The following is a 15,318-nucleotide window of genomic DNA, read 5'->3' on the forward strand; positions in this document are numbered from 1 at the left end:
ATATTGCAGGATGTGAATTTAAAGACAAGACACCTGTGATCTAATAAAGTTTTATTTTCTTAGAAATGGCCAGTTTCCTGTTTTCTTTTCTTTCTAAGAAAGTATACCCCTTTTTGAATTCCAACTAGCATCTACATAATGGTTATTGAATACTTCACAATATATTAAGTCTAGATGTTATGGTACATGCATACAATTCAGGCTGCATGAGGAGCCACAGTCACCACGATACACGGGGGAGAAAAGGGGGGGGGAGGGGGGGGACAGGCAGGAAAGACTGCAGAGGACTCTTTAGTTCCAGTTCAAAGGAGCTTTGACACCTCCTATTGAAACCCTCTCCACAAAACACTGACTGCATCAACTTAAACATATACACGCACACACAACCAGCTTTCACTATACACAACACATTTACACACTCACATACACACCTTTATACAAGTGTGGAGCTCCTCCACCTGCCATTTAAGCTAATATACTGGAGAGGGTTTTTAGTGTTTAAACGAGATTCTCTTTCACAGAAAGAACTTCACCACTGGGACTTCTGAGTTTCTGCAGTTTGCGTTGGGAGTCAGGTTGGGAGGAGAGATGCTAACCAAAGAAAAATAATTATAATATATAATAAAATAAAAGACATTCAAATACAGTCAGCTTCTTGCTTGAAAATACAAAACTACATGAGAAAGCATTGAAATAAAATCCATTGATCAGAACATTTAAAAAAAAAAAAAAGCCCAAGTGCTCCATCACACACACAATCTTGCTCTTTATCCACACACAACAGAGCAACATCCGGCCATCCGTTTCCTAGTTACAACTGCCTGGGCAGCCAATGGGGATGGCAGCTGCGAGGAAGCAGGAAGTCTCTTTGACAGCAGTTCTTGTGAGGAAGAAGAAGTCGGCTGGAAGCCAAGGATTAACACCGGGGGAGGGGGAAGGGAATCTTCACATGCTGCCAAAGTAGCACACGCCGCCATCGACAGCCCCTCTGTATAGCCCTTCTCTTCTCATCTTCAGACTGCAATAAGAAATACTTGAGGAATCTCTTGTGGCTGTTCTGTCAGTCTACCCTCAGCTCCACCACTCCCTCTAGTGGAGGCAGTCTCCGCTGCAGCATGTCTGACTGCAGCAGGCAGGAAGCCGCTTCCTCTGCAGCCTCTTACACCTCAATCCCATCTGAGAGCGCCGCAATCACAGAGTCTCTCTGGGTCCTTATGGCTGCAAGTGGATGTGTGCATGTAACTGTGTGTGAGTGTGCATTTGTGTGTGTGTGTGTGTGTGTGTGTGTGTGTGTGTGTGTATGGCGGTGTGCAATGTAATGTGTTTATATGCTTATGTGAAAGAGTGTAAGTGGACCGGATTCCTTCAGTTATGCTGCAGCGTGTTGGACTCAATGGGCGGCGCCGAGTCATACAGAGTGTCTGTGTCGTGTGTGGGCTCTCCGGCCAGAGTGCATGGGTTGGACAACGTTCCCGCTCCGCAGTCACAGAAAAACCTAAAAGGGAACAGATCGAGGATTATGAACCAGTGTCCCTTCAAATGAGCCAATTCAATTGTTAAAAACAGTATATAACATAGTTAAAGTACAGTTTTCAGATTGAAACATGTCCCCCCCAAAGAATTAAAAGGAACTAAAAATGTCTCACCGATCGTGCCGTATAAACTCTACATCGTGCCCTTGGTGGCATTTTTTGATGCAGTTTACACAGATGGCGTTCCTATCTGTTGTATTACAGGTGTGACATCTGGAGAGACAAAAGACAAAACTGATTTCATTTACAACACAATAAGAAAGAAAAAAATTATTCAATTCGACAATTCCATACTTGTGAATTTTGACAATTAACTCCTCTAATTAGGCATTTTACCATTTCTTAAATCAATCGTTAAATGTAGGGCTGCAACTAACAATTTCCATTATGATGATTATTTGGTCTACAAAATCTGATCATGATATCTTAAAGCCCAAGGTGACATCTTTTTGTTTTCTCCAACAAACAGTCTTAAAACCCAAACAAAATGAAAGATATTTAAATAACACATAAGTCGTATAAAACAAAAAACAAGAAATCTTTACAAACTGGAGCTGGATCAAGGTGGTGGTGACAGTCAATCGACTATCTACTTACAATATCACTTTGAACTTTTTAACTGATCTGGTTTACCTGTAGAAGTCGTGCATGGGGTAACTGGTGTAGCTGGAGATCTTGTAGAGGCACTGTCCTCTGCTCACTGCCTTTTCAATGGCATCCTGGTTATTCAGAATCTTATTATCTGACAGAGGAGGGACAGAAAATGCGATTAGAAAGCAGACACAACCAGCTTGTAGCCAGACATGACAAAGCTCTAATGCCCACAAAGTAGCTGGTTACCTTTCATGGTGACGTTGACTCCGGAGGCCAGAAACAAGCCTCCAAAGCGATTGTTGAAGATCTGGTTGCCCTCCAGCGTTGCTGTGGCATGGTTAGTGATTTCTATACCTGGAGCAGGAAAAGAGAAGTCTGTCATCAGCACCAAAAGGTGACATAAACTGAGACGTTATTTGTGCTTATACGGAGCTTATTTTGAAGAAGAAATAAAATAAAAAATAAAAGGCTAACCTGCCGCAAAGCCGTCAAAAATGCGGTTCTTGCGGAGTATTGGGTGGCTGTTGGTGCTGATCAGCACACCGGCCTGAGCGTTCCTGAAGATGTCGTTCTCTTCCAGCAAGCCTTGCAGGGAAAAATATTTAATGGTTTAAACTTTAGATATACAGGAGCAAATTGAAGTATGTCAATCTAAAACACTGAAGTTCAATTGTACTATTAGGTTTCAGACATATCTACCAAAAATGAAGAACACTTCAGAAGCTATGTGATGGCTGTCTGGCTGTTTGTCTTGTCGAAGACTGTGTCAAAGTACCTCTGCCTCCATTGAAGATGCAGATGCCTCCATCTCTGCCGTCATGAATCTTATTTCGTCTCAGCGTGGGGTTGCTGTCCGTCTTGATCCACACCCCGGCCATGGCATTGTCAAAGATCTCATTGTCCTCGATGAAGCCCAGACCTGTTATATTAAACAGCAGGATTAGACATGCAAAAACACAATATGAGACAAACAGAACTGCAGAGTGAAAAATACAGACCTGAGTTGTAGACTAAAATCCCCCCATTCTGGCCTCCCCATATCTTGTTGCGCCTGATCTTTGGGTTGCTCCCGGTCCTGTCAAGATTCAACAAAATAATTTATTGAATTATTCACAACTGCGTGGAAAAAGAAAACTAGAAAAAAATCAGTAATGTGCCCAAACTTTAATATGGAATCATCTCATCTTACATCAGTAAGTGCTTCAGTGAATACAATGCTGAAAGGCGGTAAATCATTACCTTATTTGTACACCAGAGTACATGTGATTGTAGATGTCATTGTCTTCCAACACGCCATGCCCATTGTCGTAGAAATACACACCAACCTAAAAAAATAAGACCGATGATCACAACATTGAATTAACACAATGTTGCACAACAAAAAGTTAATACAAATATTATGCTCATTTTCAGGTTCATAACTGTATTTAGAGGCTATATCAGAATAGGTTTACATGGTTTAATTTTCATAAAAACACCATATTTTTGTTGTACTGCACATTGCTGCAGCTCCTCTTTTCACCCTGTGTGTTGAGCTCTGTTTTAGCTACAGAGTGAGGTATCACACACATGAGCAGTAACTAGGTAAGGACTACTACCCAGGCAGAATTAGAGTATGAGGGCGTGCCATGCTAGCAGCTAGGCGAGCATTATACGTGTTACAAAGTGACGCACGTTTGTCACAGAAGTAAAGGCTGGACTACAATAGAGCTGTTTGGAGCAGTTTGTGAACAGTGTTTTCTGTTGGAGATGGTAAGTCCCTTTGGGGTAGACTTTGAGCTTTTTCACTTTGTAAACATATAACGTGCACAAAAAGATATATAACACAATAAAGGAAAGGGGAAAAGCCAAAAAGCACAATATGAGCACTTTAAAAGTTAAAACAGCACAGTAATATGGTTGTAAATATAAACTGTAGATTTAAAAGAAAAAAAAACAGGAAGGTGGACAGAGGAAGTTAATTAAGACTGAGCGAATTAAAGACCTTATTCAAATAACTTTCAAGTTCTCTCATTGCATTACTGCAGAGAAAACATTTTTGGAAAAACATGAGTAACCTAATTAACAGAATATTCCCATTCACACACACAAAACACTTGAATAAAAGTGCACATACAAAATATCTGGCATCTTCAACTGTTCACGTGTCGAGCCATAACCAGATTCCTTAAGAAACCAATAACTATGTATACTTTAATGGCTTTAATTAGTGGGATACCCCTAACTATATTTACAGTGTTGCTGTCACTCAAATCAAATTGTCAAGTAATAGCAGCTCATAAATGCAGTTTATCACTTTACTGCAGCTTCTTAAACAAGATGTCAAATAGCATGAGATTTCATTAGCTGAGAAAATGTAATCAGATTTCTCACGGCTTTATATGTGCAATGTTTGACCATGTTCATTTCACCTGTTTGCCACTGTGGATGCGGTTCTTGCGGAGAACTGGAGTGCTGCCTGTGGTCACCCAGACTCCAGCCAACGTGTTGCTGTAAACCTCATTCTCCTCAATCACCCCCTGGCCTTTCTCGTGCTGAAACACAAAGCAGGATCAGCTGTAAAAAAAAAAAAACATCTGACAGGTGGAGTGTTGAAGCTTCTATTAAACAGAAAAATGATCTGTACTTGGTGGAAAAGGCTTTCATTTGAGACAAATTTAGGAGCGTATTTACCACATAGATGCCCCCATGCTGTCCATCGTGGATCTTGTTGTGTCGTACAATGGGGCAGCTGTTGGTTCGGATCTGGATTCCCGCCAGGGCGTTACCATAGATATCGTTGCTCTCTATCAAACCCCGTCCATCTCCAAATATGTACACCCCTCCTTGGTTACCGTTGAATATAGCATTTCCCCTGGATATATATTAAAAAAAAAAAACACAGTCACAATCTTGGAATAAACATGCACATGGAAGACAGAGACATCAAATTTCCTACACCCACATGCATTTTCCCATATCAATATCAGCCATGTTGACCTTCACATAATTTGCTGTCTCAATCTTTAGGTTTCCTACAAATGCTGCCCCGAAGGGAAGTGTGTTTGCTCACCGTATCGTTGGGTCGCTGTTGGACGTGATCCACACGCCAGCAAAGTTATTGGCATAGATTTTGTTTTCTATAAACTGTCCCCGCCCCTTTTCGTGGACATAGATGCCTCCTGTTTGGCCATGATGGATCTCACAACGCACCACTGTGGGGTTTGCATAGGCCTTCACCTCAAAGCCTGCTATGCGGTTTCTGTGGATGTTGCAGTTCTCAAAGTAACCCTGAAACACAGAAGACAAATTAGATGGGCAGTGATGTTCTTCCGAGTAAAATGTATGCATAGTTGCTGTGTATTTACCATGCCGTGATCGAAGGTGAACACTCCAACGTCTCGTCCGTGGTGGATGTGGTTACGTCTTATGATGGGATTACCATGGTTTTTCACCCAAATTCCTGCTAGCGCATTGTTGCTGATTTCATTGTCTTCATAAATGCCCTGGAACAGTGGAGAAGGACAGAGTCAGAAGCCTGTGTGAACATTTGTGTACATCTATGGCTAACAATTAGTGTTAGCGTTATAGGAGGAAAAGTAATTTTTACCTGTGCGTGATCTGTAATGTACAGTCCTACGTTCTCACAGTCACTGATGTTGCAGTGTTTGATGGTTGGACATGCTCCCTGGCCACTCACACACACAGCTGAACCCACTAAACACAGAAGAAAAAAGAAGCGTCACACTACAGCAGCGCTGCAAAAGTAATGATCATCTCCATTATCCATTGACCAACAGTCAAAAAACCCAAAAGATATTAAATATAAAATTACATTAACAGACAAAAGTAACACTTCACACATAAGAAGCAGAAACCAGCAACCAGTTTGCTGGTTTGATTTTAATAAAAGACAATCTTTTTGAGTGCCATATAATATACACCCATGTTTATACAGTATATCAGACGCGAGGGTAACTGCTCGCCAAACGTGTATAATGACGTAGATACTATCGGTACTAGTCCTCTGGAATCCTTGATAAAATAGTTTAGGGCTAATTGAAGTGCACATTAAAACACCTAACCAAATACCATGTATTTACCAGCTTAAAAACTAGAATACATATACATCAAAAGTAATACTGTGATCTCAGTACTGGCCACTACTCAACAAAAAAAAAAAAAAATCAAAAAAGGTTATTATATTTTTCAGGTAGATGTAGATGCCACACACTATGAATCACTTGCAAGACATACAATGTATTGAGGCTAAATGTGCTATGACATTTAGGCTCCATGAAGACGATAATATAAGACACGACCAAGGCTGATGGAAACTAAGCGTCAATACACAAGGGGTTGTGTTATTCTGTGCAATACTGGCACATATTTTTCAAGATTTCCCATTGCAGCAACCCAAGAACAAAAGGGGTTTCATTGACAAGAACAAACTGTCATAATAAAAGTAGTTGCCCCAAAAAAAAAAAAAACACTCCGGTAATTACAAAAGACACTTGTACAAGACTATGCAAAACAATGCAAGACCCCTGCAGGAAATGTTGCCTCTGTCAACTCTTTTTCAGGGCTGTACAAGTGTTAATGTCATTGTGTCCAGCCAAAGTAAGAAGTGGTCAGTGTGTGCATTACCTGTGCATGTAGAGCGGATGATGCAGTGGTCAATGTTGGGGCTGCAGTTGACTGTGATCTCCAGACAGTGGTGGGCGTTATGGTGCTGCGCCGACTTATCATCAGGATTAAACTGAGGAGAGAAGAGCAGCAGAAGTCAGACAGTGGCTTTGGTTACTGACAACACATCAAGCTTTTTTCCACCCACCACATCCACACTGGACTCTCCCTAGTGGAGCATTAGTGCGACTTAAGGCTCTGACGCACTAACCCGACAGCCCACCTTCGGCAGAAAAGGCAGTCGGACTGACTGCCTCCCCGAGTTGGTCCAAAAAGTGCCTCGGAACACACCGAAGAGACGCCGACTTGAGCGTGCGTTCTGCGCGTACGAGAGATGTAATACGTCTCCATAATAGCAAGCAGGGCTAATCTGTATTGCCACCCAAAAAATGAAAACTGGCAGCTGATTGGACAAACGTGTCACGTGGGTCTGACTTCTCCAGAATTCCAAAGCCAGACCATCATGGCGACTTTTGGACTACAATCTCATATTTTACGAAAATAGTTCACCGAAACGTGTTTCTGAAAACATTTAAAACGAGAAATAGGCCATGCAGTTGCTGAATCTGTCTTCATTTCAGTTCGACAAAGGTCATTTTAAAAGATTTGTCAGATTTTGAGAGACTCTTAGTCACACTCATCCCGCTCGTCATTTCCGGGTTAGCGCTCCACCAATCAGATGGGTCATTGAGTCCAACTGCCCGCCTTCCGATTCAACATGTCAAATTGGCCAAAATGAAGGCTGACAGCTCCTCCGAGTGACGATGGCACGGAACACACTAAACAGACTCGAGTCACTGACCTCGCCAGACTGTCCGACGGCCAATAATTGGGTTGGTGTGTCAGGGTCTTAATACTTGTAGCTGATAACAGGATATAACTAGGAAACAGTGTCATGTGAAGAGTGATCTTTTTTGTAACTGCAGAAGTTGCAGACAGATAACCTTTTCATTCTTAAATACATTTCTCAGAGATTACAAATTGTTATAGCTGGTTTAACTCTACCTACAAAAACTACCCAGCTAACCAACATAGATGTGAAAAAAATTACACCTTTCTGTAATTGGCATTGTATGACATTGAGTTTAACTAAATTAGTTAAATTAAGTCCACTACCTGTGCTCTGTAATATGGTACATGGCTCATATTATAAACTTCTCAAGCTTGCATTTAAAAAAATAAAATTGGAAATTGATAACATGAGGATGAAGCAGAGTAGAGCTGTACCAATATCAGGCAATCATTTTTTGCAAGTTCTACAAAGCAAAACATCTTTTATAGGTTGGTCACAACTAGGGTTGGGTACCGATATTCCTACGCAACCGGTAGGAATTGGACTGGATTAGAATGCAAATTTCGGTTCCTCATAATGTGTAGACTGAAATATTTTCCCTCGGTCGCTCTGAAATGGACGTAAAGATCTAACACTTTCTCTGTAGTCTACCGTTAGCTAGCTACTGTAAATGTAGGCTACTTTAAAAATGCCATATTTCCCCTCTGGGCTCACCACAACGGACGTAAAAGCCTATTAACCATTCACTGCACGTGATCGCTAGTAAACATATTACACTTACCAGAATCGGTTTAGGAATCGGAATCGTTTTAAAAGTACCAGTTCGGCATCGGAATTGTAAAAATCCAAACGATACCCAACCCTAGGCACAACGTCCTTTCCAAATCCCCAAACAGCAAAGACAAAGTTTCTAATTGAGCACACTATTTGGTTTTGTTATTAGGAGCCCATGAGCATAGTTACAAGGCCCATGTTTGCTGTACGCCTCGTTTGTGGTTCTTACTTACAGAAACCCAGGAGCCTCCATTTGGGAAATAATTATATCCTCAACTATGAATAAATAATAACTTAGAGACTAAACTGGACTTTGCCACTGTGACTACATAGCATAACAGTGGAGCCCTGTGATGAGACTACAAAACAAGGTGTTAATATACAGCCATTCTTAAGGGTTTCAAAACAGGTAGAATCAAGGGAAAGGGGAGATCTTTGTTCACCTTGATGGTCATGTATCCCACATAGGCATCCTCTGAGCCCTCCATGAAGACAAACGTTGAGTCTCTAGTATTCTCTATCACCACTTTGTCTGCTACTTTACCGGGAGCTGAGGGGAAAACAGAGAACACTCATTAACACCCTCATACATATAGACAAACACAGCTGAGAGCGTATCCCATCTTAAGAGAGATATTGATTGCATGCGGCACAAGCATCAAGGTAATGTCTTAAGTACTTTCCAGTGAAAGAAACATGCTTACCTGCACCAATCATGGTGATGGGGGACTCTATATAAATCCACTCATCTGTATAGATGCCAGAGTGGACAAAGATTAGACCATCAAAGTGGGCCTCTTGTACTCCACCCAGTGCATCCTCAATGGTGTCATAATACTGCAGGAGAAAGGTGCAAACACTTTCAGGCAAAATATACACACACCTACAATTCATCACAAAGCAGTTTGGAAAAGCAAGCAGGTTTACATTAGCTATGCTTTACATAAATGTGCACGCCATGGCCAATGAAACATATCCTGAAGGATTTCTCTTTTAGCTATGACTTACCAGCATATTCTCTCTGCCTTTGTATCTGCCGGGGTTACTGTAGAAATGTTCAGCAAAGCCTGGTTTTACATGAGCACCTTTGTACTGCAACACAGAAAACACCGAAGTCAACTTTCTGGTGATCAAACTAAACATGATAGGGTCCTCATACTACCTAGGTATCACACTAATCTTTTGCTAGTATAGCAAAAAAAAGTTTGACTCAAAAAGATTGTTTATTTAGGTGCAGGAAGGTTTCGGAATAGAAAACAAATCAGCAGAAAAAAGCAAATTGAATGTGCTACACAAGAGGGTAGCACAAAAACCATATCAGTGGTTCCTGCCGGTTTCGGATTGCGACCCTTTTAAACAAGGCAATGTTTGCTTATGACCCCTGGTTGTGAACACTTCAACCACAGGTTTTTTTCCCCCCAAAAAAGGTAAAATTGTCCAATAAGTTACTGAAAAAAGGACAAACGTTTTGTATATCATGAATACTTTTTTTCTGGTTCCTGTACTGTTAACCATCCTGCAAACTCCAAATTAGGAACCACCTGGGTCTACAGAATAACAATGTATGCAAAGGTAGATTTCAGAGTGATTACAATACATGCAACAGCAAAACACTGCCACTATACTTATATTGCCACTATACTTATATTGTCTGTTCTGTTAACCTGTTTGTTTAACTTATTTTAGATAATGTGTGACATGCACCTACGACACTAAAACAAATTCCTTGTATGTGTAAAAAATGTACTTGGCAATAAAGCTTTTCTGATTCAGATTCTTTCATTTCTAGACATCACAACTATAAGACACAGTAACAGTAAGAGGTAGGACTCCTGCAAAAGCTAAAGGGTCAAGTGATCATTATGAAAAACAAACTGCAATTTGTATGACTGCAACCATCAAGGTTTCATTTTCACTAAACCTCATTAATCCTCTCCCATTAACCTAGAGTATTTTAGATGTTTAGTCTGAGAAAAGCTAAGATTTACTTAATTAGATGAGATACACATACCATTGTTGACATAGCCTAACAACAACATTGTTGTCACATGTACACTTTACACTCATCTGCCTGTGAACGAACTGAAAGCATTCATTGTGAGACTGAACTTCTGAGAAATACTGTATGTGCAGTTAAAAAAAGAAGCAGAAGAGTTTTGACAGCTACTGGTCATAAAACGTTGACCAAAATTTCCCGCAGACAAAAAGACACTAAAGAACCGCTTGAAACATTCTGAGTAGCTTCCAGAAAATAATGACATGAGATTAAACACAAGCACTTAAGTAAAAGTACTTTTTAAAGTCAAGTTCAAGTAATTCATTTAAAAAATCGCTTAAAGTTGGCTAATCAGGCGCATTTTCCTTAGTGCTTATCCATGTTTTATAGTGATAGCTAAGCTTCCATTTCTCCCTGTACATATTGAGATATTTCATTTATGTGTGTGTGCGCCTAGCATTATGACTTTACAGGAACTCTTTCTACAGGTAAGAAATTATTACCTTAGTAAGTGGCATGGATTTCATTACAAGGCTATGTAGGACTTTTCAGAACTGCAAATAGCTTATTTTTAAAAAAGGTCCCATGGCATGAAAATTTCACTTTGAGGTTTTTAACATTAATACGAGTTCCCCCAGTGGCTAGAAATGGCGATAGGTGTAACCCGAGCCCTGGGTATCCTGCTCTGCCTTTGAGAAAATGAAAGCTCAGATGGAATTTTGCTCCTTATGAGGTCATAAGGAGCAAGGTTACCTCCCCTTTCTCTGCTTTGCCCACCCAGAGAATTTGGCTCACCCATGAGAGAGAGACATCATGGCTTTCAAACGAGCAAAGTGGCAGTTGGTCCAGGCCACACCCCCACTCTCCACCTTGCCCCCCTCTCTCTCCTCCTCAACAGCTACAGACATAGAAATGGCACATCCTAAGGAAAGCTAATTGTGGGACTGGCTCTAGTGGCTGTAATTCTGCACCAAGGCAGAACTTCGGGAAAGAGACTTCAGATACAGTATTAGGGGACCACTGAGGCCTATATAAAAGCACCATGTCATGGGACCTTTAATATATATATATATAGAGAGAGATTGTAAGGAGACAATAAATCAAGTCTGTGCAAAGATATTGATGCTCTTCATAGAGCTCTTTCTTCTTCACTGTAAAACAATACACAGACAACTATGAAGGTAAACTTACCAGCTGTTGGAAGCTCTCCTTCCAGGGGTTTGGGTGTTCATGCTCCTCTGGGCTGACTTGAAAGAATCTGCCTGGCTCAGGATGCATCATGGGACGTGTGTACTCAAACACCTCCATGTATAGACGCTTCCTAGAATATTAAATACCAGATGAAACTAATTTCAATTGGCTGCATTTTAATGAAAAGATCAGTTTGAATGCCTTCAGCAGCACTGACCATAGGATTGGGTCGTTGGCTAACTGGCTGAATCTCTTGCAGACACAAGCTGCCTGACAGAGGTCCTGTTCCAGTAAGTAGGAGAAGATCTTCAAAACAACCTCATCTGGAAGCTTCTGCTGCAGATATTGCTCTGCTGGGGCTGCTAACACACACACACACACACACACACACACACACACACACACACACACACACACACACACACACACACACACACACACACACACACACACACACACAGTAAGCTTTAGGAAAATAAATGTTTCACTCCAAGCACATTGAACTATGGAGTCATGCTATTTAATGGATTGCAAAGTAACAAGATTTACCAGCACACACAGAAAAATCAATAACGATTAAATAAAAATAAAAATAGCTAACACTCTCCTTGCCCCAGCTGCAGAGATTAAACACACACCTGGCAGGTCGTGGCTCTTACCGGACACTCGTGCCCGCTTGGCTCGATGGCCAAAGGCCTCTGTTGACGAAGTGGAAGCTCCCTGTAAAAGAGGGGAAATAGGATATCAACTTCATGCCAGGATTTATGCACTAAGTAATCGACTGGAAAATGTACTGCTCTACTACAAAATCATTGTTCTTTCAAAAGAGGACACAATCAATCAGCAAATCCCTCTGATTCACATACTGAAGTCTGTAGATATGCACAATGCAGTCAATGCACTTTAATGTTTCAGTCTAACCTCCATTGGGCCCTTGCTGGGGCAGGCAGAGGCGGTGGCAGAGGCAGCAGCGGTTCTCTTGGGAAGCAGGGTCTTGCGTCGAAGCTGGTAGGGACTGTTCTGAGCTCCTGGACCGGACTCCTCAATAGCCATCTCTGCTGCAGCTGCTGCAGGAGCCTCCTCATCTGAACAAAAAGGAAAACAGATTTCCTATACATACACCACTTTCTCAAGAGGCACTTTAATGCACAAAGCTGCAGTTTAAACCAAGGCCATGCAATAAAAAAAAATAAAAAACAATGGGTATTTATCTGATAAGTCCATTCATCTCTCTTTTGCTCAAATATACAACTAAAATATCTCCTATAATTGCAGCAAACAATTCAACCTCTGACACTTTTATTCTCCTTACTGTTGATGGCACAGCGGTGTACATTCTGCTCACATGCTGTATGCACACTGCGCAGGCTAACAGAAAGGGTAATAGTTGGTAAGGCAGACAAAGGTTAGTGATTGATAATGGCAGATGCACCCCCTGCATCCACATTACCAGTCTTTCATGTCTAGTCATTCACAACTGATATCAGGCAGTGTGCATTTGTCTCTGTGTCCTATATGTGCAGAATCAGACTCATTTTATAATGCTGTCAAATTAAGGGCCGCAGATGAAGTCGATCAGACGTGCTGCTAATGGCTAAAAACTGAACTGCGTAGCTGGCAAATCCGCGGTGTAAACAAATGGAGCTACGGCTAGCAGGCTCTGAGAACAAGGAAGGGGATGTTGGTTCAGTCTGCTGGCTACGCTAGCTTTGAACGACAGCCCCAAGCAAAGAAAATGAACTCAGTGAATGCATCCCAACCACACCGTATCATCTATCACAGCTGATCGTTTGTGGCCTATTAAAGCTGGGGCAGCTAGCTAGCATTGCCCCCATTCGCTGCTCATGTTTTTGTTAACGTTACACCCCAAAAATGGCAGTCCATAGACGCCGAAGATTTGCACCCTCAGACTCGTTAGTGACAGCTGGGAATGCGACGGCCGAGAAGGCACGCATATTGTGGCTCCAGCGTGTGAAGTGGACCCTTTCTGCCTCCAGTTGAGGTTACCTGCATACGCGCTGTTAATGTGTACCGTTGAGCTACATAACGTTATGCATTACGTTAGGCGAAGACAACCCCCCAACCTCCACATAACCTGGTAAACGAGCTAGCGGTGTTAGCTAGCCCCAATCACTCAAGCCAAACAAAGCGCGGCCTGGCCTAAGCCACAGAGCAAGAAGCCTCGGGTTTTCCTGCTGAACCCGCCGCCTCTAGGAGTAGAGGACAAGCCAGAAGCAAAAAAAACGAGGGTTATGTGAAGACTTATCACCTGACACGGCTTCGTACTAACTCATTAGCGGACTGAGGCCTAGCTTACCTCTATCCCCGTTGTTCCGTTCGGGCTGCACCGGGCGCGGCCTCGACACTCGCCTGGGTCTCCTGTTGGTGGCTCTGACGGAGTTCATCTGGGGAGTTGGTTGTTGAAAAATAGGCTGCTATCCTCGACCGCCCGTTTCTAAATTTAGCCCTCGGCCCAAACTACCACCCGCACAGCCTTTTTCCCAGATACAGCCAAACAATTGCGATCAAAAACCCGCTGGTATTTGGGGTGTAATCGCTTTCTCTTTTCCTCCTCCGTGGTGTTACAACTCCCCCCGTATCGCTGCTCGGTGCCAGCTCCGTCTCAGTCTGTAGCAGGAGGAGCCATTTACCCACACGGGAAACAATCGCGAGAAAAAAAGGGCAGAGTGTCCGTTCGACCAATCATATTTTGCTTTTCATGATCTCTTCCTGCAGCGGCCAATCAGGAGCTTCGTATCAGACGACTTGACAAACCTTTCTGTTGGGGTTCGGGATCGGTCAAGCGGCGATTTGATCAATACTCGGGTAATAATAATGATTAAAATAATGTACATTTTGCAGCCCTAGTCCCTATTGTCACAGGCACATACAGGCTAGAGCTATATGTTAGTATTTTTTGTGTGCCACATTGACAAACAACCACTCTCAAATTATGTATTAACATTGGCATTACCTTAAATTTGTGTAACTGTCTTCCTATGTAATTGATTTATAATTTGCTATGTATCAGTGAAAATATGAGTATTTGGAACATACTGAGCCTATGAAGGGCAGATACTGGGGTTATGTTGCAGGCAATGTTTATAATGAGAAGTGTATACCTTTTCACACTTTTTAAAATCTTAAAGTGAAGTGGAAATGTGAATGTTAAAACAGGATACATGGATTGTGTGAGGCAGGCAGAGTAAAATTAAAATTTTAAAGTAAAAATTAAAAGTTCTAATAACACGGAAATGGAATGATCTTTTTGATATTTTTTATATGAATCTTTTGAGGTATCACTTAAATACAAATTTAAGGAATTATGGATACAATTGGAATCCATGAATGCAAACTATAATCTTTTTACAGAAACTTTTCCTACTCCTATCTGCAGGAGGTGAGTATTTGAGCCTCAAATCATAGACTTTGGGTGGAGTATCACTTTAATAAACACATTTGGTCAATTAGTATCATTTCACGTGATTGGACCACCAGATGGCATTGTTTGGCTGCAAACAATAAGGCTATGATTTCAGAGTAGTTAGAACACAGCATTACTGAGACCGTTTTGTTGCATTGTTAAAAGGTTTTATCTGGCGTCACTTTTTTCTCCTTTTTCTGTTACATAGCTTTTCTGTCTGGAGAAGATCTTTATGTAGCTCTTACCACACCTTTAAACAGTAAACAAAAGCAGTGATTAATCATTTATATATATATATATATATAATAATCAGTGAATAGAGGATGATTACATTTCTATATAAAGGGAT

The 15,318-nt window shown here is 41.5% G+C and overlaps 1 protein-coding gene across 4 annotated transcripts; it reads right to left on the bottom strand.

The window, feature by feature from the left end:
• Nucleotides 1–36: 36 nt before the first annotated feature.
• Nucleotides 37–14,193, bottom strand: fbxo11b (F-box protein 11b). Of its 4 annotated transcripts, none has more exons than XM_039787620.1 (22): nucleotides 13,863–14,193; nucleotides 12,467–12,630; nucleotides 12,205–12,265; nucleotides 11,763–11,904; nucleotides 11,546–11,675; nucleotides 9,367–9,450; nucleotides 9,063–9,195; nucleotides 8,802–8,908; nucleotides 6,753–6,864; nucleotides 5,716–5,822; nucleotides 5,474–5,611; nucleotides 5,179–5,396; nucleotides 4,800–4,980; nucleotides 4,538–4,660; nucleotides 3,366–3,451; nucleotides 3,125–3,201; nucleotides 2,902–3,045; nucleotides 2,601–2,711; nucleotides 2,373–2,480; nucleotides 2,166–2,274; nucleotides 1,647–1,745; nucleotides 37–1,495 (listed from the first exon to the last, which is right to left on the bottom strand). In XM_039787620.1, exons 1-22 carry the CDS (start codon nucleotides 13,948–13,950, stop codon nucleotides 1,366–1,368), a joined length of 2,652 nt encoding a protein of 883 aa, XP_039643554.1. In that variant the 5' UTR covers nucleotides 13,951–14,193; the 3' UTR covers nucleotides 37–1,365. The 4 variants fall into 4 exon arrangements, with proteins under 4 accessions (XP_039643554.1, XP_039643553.1, XP_039643552.1 ...); XM_039787619.1 differs by having other exon boundaries at nucleotides 11,763–11,907; XM_039787618.1 differs by having other exon boundaries at nucleotides 12,184–12,265.
• Nucleotides 14,194–15,318: the final 1,125 nt, after the last annotated feature.

Source organism: Perca fluviatilis, chromosome 21 (genome assembly GCF_010015445.1).
Source record: "Perca fluviatilis chromosome 21, GENO_Pfluv_1.0, whole genome shotgun sequence".
NCBI classification, from domain to species: Eukaryota; Metazoa; Chordata; class Actinopteri; order Perciformes; family Percidae; genus Perca; species Perca fluviatilis.